The 7,862-nt window shown below is 33.1% G+C and overlaps 1 protein-coding gene across 1 annotated transcript; it reads right to left on the bottom strand.

The window, feature by feature from the left end:
* Positions 1-3,877: 3,877 nt before the first annotated feature.
* Positions 3,878-5,616, bottom strand: LOC134257856 (uncharacterized). The gene is made up of 2 exons (XM_062740440.1): positions 5,280-5,616; positions 3,878-4,110 (listed from the first exon to the last, which is right to left on the bottom strand). The coding sequence occupies exons 1-2, from the start codon at positions 5,601-5,603 to the stop codon at positions 3,901-3,903; spliced, it is 534 nt and encodes a 177-aa protein (XP_062596424.1). The 5' UTR covers positions 5,604-5,616; the 3' UTR covers positions 3,878-3,900.
* Between the last annotated feature and the right edge of the window lie 2,246 nt (positions 5,617-7,862).

Here is a 7,862-nt window from a genome sequence, read left to right as displayed (position 1 = left end):
AGTATGTAAATATATAGTGTTTAGTAGTTTAGTAGTAGTGCTAGTTGTTTTTTGTTTCGCTTTTTCCTTTGTTCTTATGACTTTTTAACTCTTTTCTTTGTCCTGAGGAAGGGACAGGGCGTCCCGAAAATTTGACAATTTTTATTGTTCGTGTCGTTGGTCATTTTTAGTGCTTTTTATAAATTTCCATCCGTGACCTTGTATCTACTTGATAGATCCGACATTTAGGATATACAGTGTTGTTGGTTTTTTAGTGCTTTTTATATATATATATATATATATATATATATATATATATATATATATATATATATATATATATATCACTGAAGGCATTTAATTTTTTTTCAAGAAACATTTCTTCCTAGCATTGAGAATCATCACCTATGCAGTGAATCTTATGGAAGATGTTTACCCAAAATCACAAGGGACACTTTCTAAAGGTTTTTTAAATCCAAGAGGCTCAAAGGAATTCTCATCTCCGAATGTTTTAGACATTCCAAAATCCCGTGACTGTGAGCAAGAAGATTCCAGAAAACCTTTGGAAATAGTTCACTTTTCAAGTTACTTGTATTCCCTAACTTCAAATTTTAAAATCAATACATGGCAAAGCAATGAAATATTGATCTTGATCTTGATTTTTTGATAAAATATATTCTGAATAATTTTTTTTTTATCTATAAACCAATATTTTAGATGTATCTACGAGTAGAATTATACGCCGTGACGACTGGGGAGCAATAGAGCCAAGTGGAAAAGTGAATGATATACAAAACCTACCAAAATACGTCATTATTCATATGCCTCATGAATCTTCAAAAATTGAATTCATTTCTTATATTTACATTATTTTTCTGATGACTTGTTATAAATTTACGCAATTCAACTATCATTTTTAAAGCAAAACAAAGTGCGCTATAGTCTATATTTTTGATGTCAAGTGCGGATGGAGATATTCATGCTTATCCGTGGTACATATGTAATGTAGTTCATGAGAAAATGAACTGCATTTTATTTTGTAAAGAATCATAGGGCAAATTTATTGGAAATGTAAATATACATGAATGAACTAGAAAATAAAATTTTTAATCATCTGATGAAAAAGTCCTTTCCCTTCCTCAAGACAAAGAAAAAAGTTTAAAAAGTCAAAAGAACAAAGGAAAAAGAGAAACAAACACAACTAGCACTACTACTAAACTACTAAACACTAGATATTTACATACTTAATTACATGTTGAATTGGAAATTTTTAAGAACACTAATAAAGAAAGAAATCCGGACCGCTATGAAATGCGTCCGGTCTATCGGGTATACTCGGATGCTACAAGACGATCGTAGTTCTTGGTGTCTAATATCATGACGGTAGCGTTAGAGTTGCAGATCAAGAACTGACACAAGAGTCAAGCTGTAGTGCCATTTCAACATCACCTGAAATTTTAACAATTTCATTTAACGAGAGATGGTCGTGTCAATTATTCAAACTTACAAGTAACTTGTATTTTAGAAGAACTTGGATTTAATTCTAAATCTGGTTATCGGACTTATACTCATAGATCCCTTTCTAAGAAAGAAATTCTTTAAAGTCATTTTTGAATATTTTTAATATCCCAAAGAACCAAAATAAATTTGAACTACCATAAATAAATATATAATTATATTGGATCCCGAAACTTCATTAGAATCCGTACAAACCAAGATACAGAGCGTGTTCCAGTAAATGTTCAACCATTCCTCTTTCTTTACTCCTCACTAAGATATAAACAATAGTGAAGGAGAAACTTCAAGAGTGCTCTGCAACAGTGAATTCAAGAAGTGGTGTAAATAAGTTGTGAATAATTAAAAATTCCAGGAAAATTTTGGACAATTTGAAATTACAAGATTTTACCAAAATCAATAGCTTAAAAACTTACGACTTTTCAACTTTATACACAACCATTCCTCACGATAAATTAAAGTCCATGCTTTTTGATATCATTTACAACTGCTTTTAAAATAAAAATGGAACTTGTAAATCTACTTACCTTGTCATTGGTCATTTGCAAAATTATTTTGTCAAAAAAACATTCCGATTGTACACACAAGTACTTTAATTGAAGTTGACATACAAAATATGCTTGAGTTTCTGATTGACAATATCTATGTTGTTTTTGGAGACCAGGTCTTCCAACAATCTATTGGAATTCCCATGGGTACCAATGGCGCCCCGTTATTAGCAGACCTATTTTTATATTCATATGATGCGGAATTTTTGCAAAATCTTATGCGTGAAATGAAGAAAACACTTGCTGTGCCCTTCAACTCGACATTTAGATATATCGACGACGTATTGTCAATTAAAAATGGCTATTTCCATTCTTATGTCGATATGATATATCCTGGAGAGCTTGAGATAAAAGATACCACAGAGTATGACACATCTCTTTCATATTTGGATACTAGTATTTTGTTTGAAAAAGACGTAAATGGTAATCGAACAACCAAGCTCTATGATAAACGTGATGACTTTAACTTTTCTATAGTCAACTTCCCTTACTTATGCAGCAGTATATCTTCATCACCTGCATACAGAGTTTATATATCTCAGTTGATTCGATACGCAATTAAGAGCGTGTTCTACGTATGAACAATATCTGAAACGAAATTACTGACAAACAAGTTGATGAAACAAGAATATCAGCAGTCTCGTTTAAAGTTAACATTTCCCGTATACTGTAAGTTCTGTGGTCAATACAATGACCTTGTCAGCAAATACTATTTACGGTATCATCAAATCAAATGCTGACTGACGTTTTTCATACTGTGTGTTAGTCCATTATTTGTAAACTGAATAGATGACGGATTTTTCCGTTATTTCTCGAACATGACGAAGAGCACACGGCAGGTGTAACGGTTGGTAAGGGATGTTTCCTCCATGGCACCTGATCCCACCTCTGATGTTTTGGAGGTCCGCATTTGCTCTGCTCCTATTCTGTATTGTTCATGGACTTTTGATCTTGAATACAGTTCGTTATCTCCATATGTTTCACATTACCAATAATCGGCTACTTTGGAAAGTCGGTGTCAACATGCGTGACACTACAATCTTTAAACTTTGAAGGTTTGTGTCACGAGGGTGAAGTGCTACAGTGGTCTTTTTCATATCTATAAAAAGAACCTTTCTCACATTGATTACTATGGAATCCAGACAGAGCCATGTAATTCACTTTCACACCATCAATTACTACTAATGAGTCGATGGCACTGAAAAACGATGGTGCGATTTCGATGATAATGACGTGACTGTGTGATAGCGCGACAATGCGATGACGATGCTGTGATAGCATGATGGAGCGTTAGTGAACATCACTTCGTCGTCATTGCACCACCATCAATGCACCACCATGTTATCGCTAACGTAACATTGTGTTATTGTTTCATCGTGCCATCGCATCACCGTCATCGCACCATCACTCTATCGTCATCACAGCATATCTTCATCGACATTGGATTGGCGAGTCATCGTACTAACGACCAAAAACTCAATGATGCAATGGAATACCATGTGTGCGGAGAGTTTTCTTGCAAAATGGCATTTGCTTAACCTTTCCATTCTTAACTGAGTTAAGTAAACTAAGACGTACTATAGAAGCCGGTATATCACAATAAACTATTGCTTGTTTTATACAAGAAAGTAAACTGAAGAAAAACGACAAAAATATAGATTTGTAATACATGTATCTAAATTGCTTATAAATTATTATTATGTATATATACATTATAAAGGCCACGTCTCAAGTATGGAAAGTTAAAATGTATAGTTAAGTACAACTTTGTTCATTTATTTTCAATTTACAAACATGGTTTCCACCCCCCATGCCTGTCACTTTTATAATTCAGAGCATCAAGATTGAAGAACAAGCTTTATCTTCTCTGCTGGGAACCAGCAAACGCCGATTTAGGTCTGTCCGGAAGTTGTACCTGATCCGCTCCACTACTCTCCCTTGTTAGAATAAACCTCCGTACGTGCTGGTGAACATCTTCCTCTGATGCCTCCTCGTGACTTTTACAGATTTTTGTGCGAACGAATACTGTTCCTCCTGGTTTGGGAACTTTAAGATCAAAGTTATTTTCCTGTGTGAGAAGAAAAGAATTACTGACCATGTTCATATGCATAGACAAGGGTTACTGGTTTTAATGAAAAAATGTCCCTGGGCCACTACACTCACCTGTGTCACATCAGCTGACACCCCCCCCCCCCCACACACACACACACACACCCTACTCCTTTGTAAAATTATGTCTACTGTCACCACTCTACATCGACAGGGTAGGGGTCATGATTTGATCAAACTTAAATCTACACTACTTGAGGATGATTCTATATAGGAAGATTTTCACCTTAGTTTGGACTTTCAGTAAGGCATGGCATTTTCGGTGCTATGTAATTAGCGTCTGTCAAATGGCGAATAGATTCTCATTGGTTAAGAAATTAATAATATCGGAAACTTTAAATTGTTGTTGACAACGATGAGACGACATAAGCTCCACCTCTTTGCTGGAAGAGACAATGTTATTGGTTATTCGATACACTAATTGGCATTTGCCCGAATTTCTATCCCATGTGTATTTCAACAGTGAAGGAAGTGTAAATTTCAGAAGCTAATTATGTAACGTCGAGAATGCCACGCCCTACTGAAAGTCCAAACTAAAATGGTACTTGTCCTATCACTTTTCGTTTCTTTGTCATTTTAGGAAGAGCTTTTTACACATGTACATTTGTATATGCCATAGTAAAACTTTGATAACTTATTGTGACCCCCACTAACCCCAAGGGGTTGCACTCTGGAACAGTCTCCGGGCAGATCTGAGACACGAACAAAATCTACACAGTTTTAAGAAGTGTCTTAAGATTCATATTTTTAAGATGACTTTTTAAGTTTTTATCATTAATAAAAACAAGTCATAGTGCCAAGTAATAAATCAGCAAATTCTCTTACATTTCTCAAGATATAAGTAACTGTTGTGACATACGAACAGATGGAGGAAAAGACTGACTGACGGACAAAAAGACAGACACCGGGTACTAGTAAAGTGATTCCCAGATGAACATGTAAGGGTCATTCTGCTATACAGGTGACATAAAAATCGTCTTCATCACATCAAACAAGTATAATTTTATCAAAGCGATATTATCTTTGTTCATTTTCCATGTAAATACAATGAATTATAATTTGTAACAGTTCTATTCCACATTTATTCACTCACGATAACAGTAAAGGTTCATTCTAAATTGTACTCACGTCTCTATCATCTTGAATGGAAAATCTCTTTAGAGGTGAAAGCCTTGGTGCATCCTTGTTATTTGCCGTCTTTTCTAGCTTGTCACAGAAACTTTTAATCCTGTCCTCTAACCTATTAAGGTGGCCCTCACTGGTCTCCCAGTCAAAATAAGCCTCGTCCTGTGGCACCTGAACCTCGCCTGTACTACCGTTAAAGTATCGCATATCGTTCATCAATTCTTCCCTTGCTGTGGCAGAGCAAACAATTCTGGACCTATTTTCATGTTTTTCGCGATGAAGATTATCTAACTGCTGAAAAAAATTATCGTTTTCACTTAAAATCATGTTGTCCCTTTCACCCTCTGAATTACCATTGCTGCATTCAGTTAAAAACACTCGGTTGTTTTCGGAAACTGGTCGGGTTCGCTCTTTCATTGATTTTTTTTTTTTTTTTTTTTTTTAATACTTTATTCATGAAAATATGACAAGAAAGATTTGGGGCAATGACATCCGCAGATGTCCCCCTATAATAACCCTCACTAGGGGTGCCAGGGGCTCCCTAGATTAGATAGCAAGATAATATATGTATGAAAGATGTAAAAGGTATTTAAATCAATAGAGTATAATATAATCAAATGGTATGTTGACAAAGTACATAGCAAAAAAATAATATATGTTTGAAATATGTAACAGGTATCTAAATCAATAGATTGAGTATAATATAATCAAATTGTATGTTGACAAAGTATTTATACAGATACAGATAGGAACATTATGTTGCTATGGGGAGCACATAAAAAAACACTGTCCAACACACCCCTTGGCAACATGTATAGAGGGCCAGTCACCCTCATATACACCAAATATAGATTATATCATACATGTATAAATGTATACATACAATAATTACAAGTTTATTGCCAAAGATTTTAAAATATGAAAATTGTATGTGATGCTTAGGGATCGTTTGGTGACTAAATAGAATTTCATAAGAGCATTTTTCAAAAAGATTAACATGTCTTCACTTATAATATTATTTTTCATAATTCTACATTTCATTTTATATTTAAATATTTTACAAGCAATAAATGATAAGACATTATTCAAAACAAAAGTATTGTAGTTGATACCATGACTAAAACCCACAACAATATTTCTCCAACTTATATCTATACCTATGATTTCAGAGACTTTGTTCCATATTAATTTAACTTGAATGCAATCAAAAATCAAATGCTTAGAATTCTCTTCACAGCGACATACTGGACAGTATTTATCAATATCTTTATTCCATTTACTAAGATAGAGATTATTCGGTAATAAATTATGTATTAGTTTATAATTAAATTCAGCAACATTTTTATCAAGAATTTTTCTAATTTTTTCCTCATATACGTTTTGCCATTGATTTGAGTAGTTGATATTAAACTCTTTTGACCATATAGTTTCCATAATCGGCTTTTGAGACTTTTGTTGCAACAAAATTTTATAGAAAAATTTTGATGTTTTGTCTTCAATGTTTTCTTTTTTATCATGAAATTTAAAGGAAAATGAATTACATGTGTCGTTAATATTGATGAAAGAAGTATTACTCGAATTAATACCGTGCCATTTACTAAAGATTGTTTTAATTACTAAGTATTCACACAGATAGTTTTGTTTTTTAATAAGTTTTTTCTGAATTTCTGTCAGTGATTTGAGTCCGTTTTCATCAAAAAGATCTTTTACATATTTAAAACCACTTTCGATCCAATTTTTGAAATAAATAATTTTTCCTTTATATTTCAAATCCTTATTAAACCATATATTTTCACGCAAAAGTTGGTTTGATGCGCTTATTTCAATTTGTGCTTTACACTGATTGAACGCACAAAAAACTTCCTTATAAAATCGAGGTAACTTAAAGAGAATGTTGAAGTCTGTAATATCAGTAATATTTGATCGTACAAGGTAGGGTAAATTAAGCCCGTGTTGCACTAAACATGCATTTAAAAGATCTTTTAGACTACTTTCGGTATTTATAATTTTGGAAACCCAAGCCGCTTTAGATGCCTTTACTTTCGTTTCAAAATCAATAATTCCTATTCCTCCATTATTAATTTCGCGAATGAGTGTATTTCGTTTAATGCGTTCACGATTTCCCCAAATAAATGAATATATTAATTTGTTTAGATTTTTAATAAAACTTCCATCTGGATTATCTAAAACATTAGCCGTGTATATGAGTTTTGATAAAATTAATGAATTTATTATTTGACATTTTCCAAAGATAGTAAGTTTCCGTTTTCTCCAGGAGTCCAGTATTTTTTCAAACTCTTTGAGTTTATTAAGCCAATTTTTTTCATTACATGCAGTTTTATCATTTCCGATGTATATGCCTAAGCATCTTATTGCTTGACTATTAATTTTGGTTTTACAAATGTATGATTCCTGTTTAAATCTATCTTTTAGTTGTCCTAAAAGGATACATTCAGTTTTTGATATGTTTAGTTTTGTACCAGAAACTTTACCAAAGTTTTCGATCATTTTTAATGCATTTTCTAGAGATGATTTATCTTGTAACGGAAAAGTGCTGTCATCAGCGTGTTGAATACATTTGATTTC

This window comes from Saccostrea cucullata, unplaced genomic scaffold (genome assembly GCF_032062105.1).
Source record: "Saccostrea cucullata isolate Sc308-1 unplaced genomic scaffold, CSIRO_AGI_Scuc_v1 ctg15982, whole genome shotgun sequence".
Classification (NCBI taxonomy): domain Eukaryota; kingdom Metazoa; phylum Mollusca; class Bivalvia; order Ostreida; family Ostreidae; genus Saccostrea; species Saccostrea cuccullata.
This window is presented reverse-complemented; position numbering and strand designations above follow the sequence as displayed.

Bases quoted from the DNA above. Each gene is read 5' to 3' on its own strand.
- LOC134257856 (XM_062740440.1), bottom strand. From the start codon at position 5,603: ATGATTTTAAGTGAAAACGATAATTTTTTTCAGCAGTTAGATAATCTT. The intron at 4,111-5,279 runs GTGAGTACAATT...CTTCTCACACAG, and splicing joins CCATTCAAGATGATAGAGAC to GAAAATAACTTTGATCTTAA.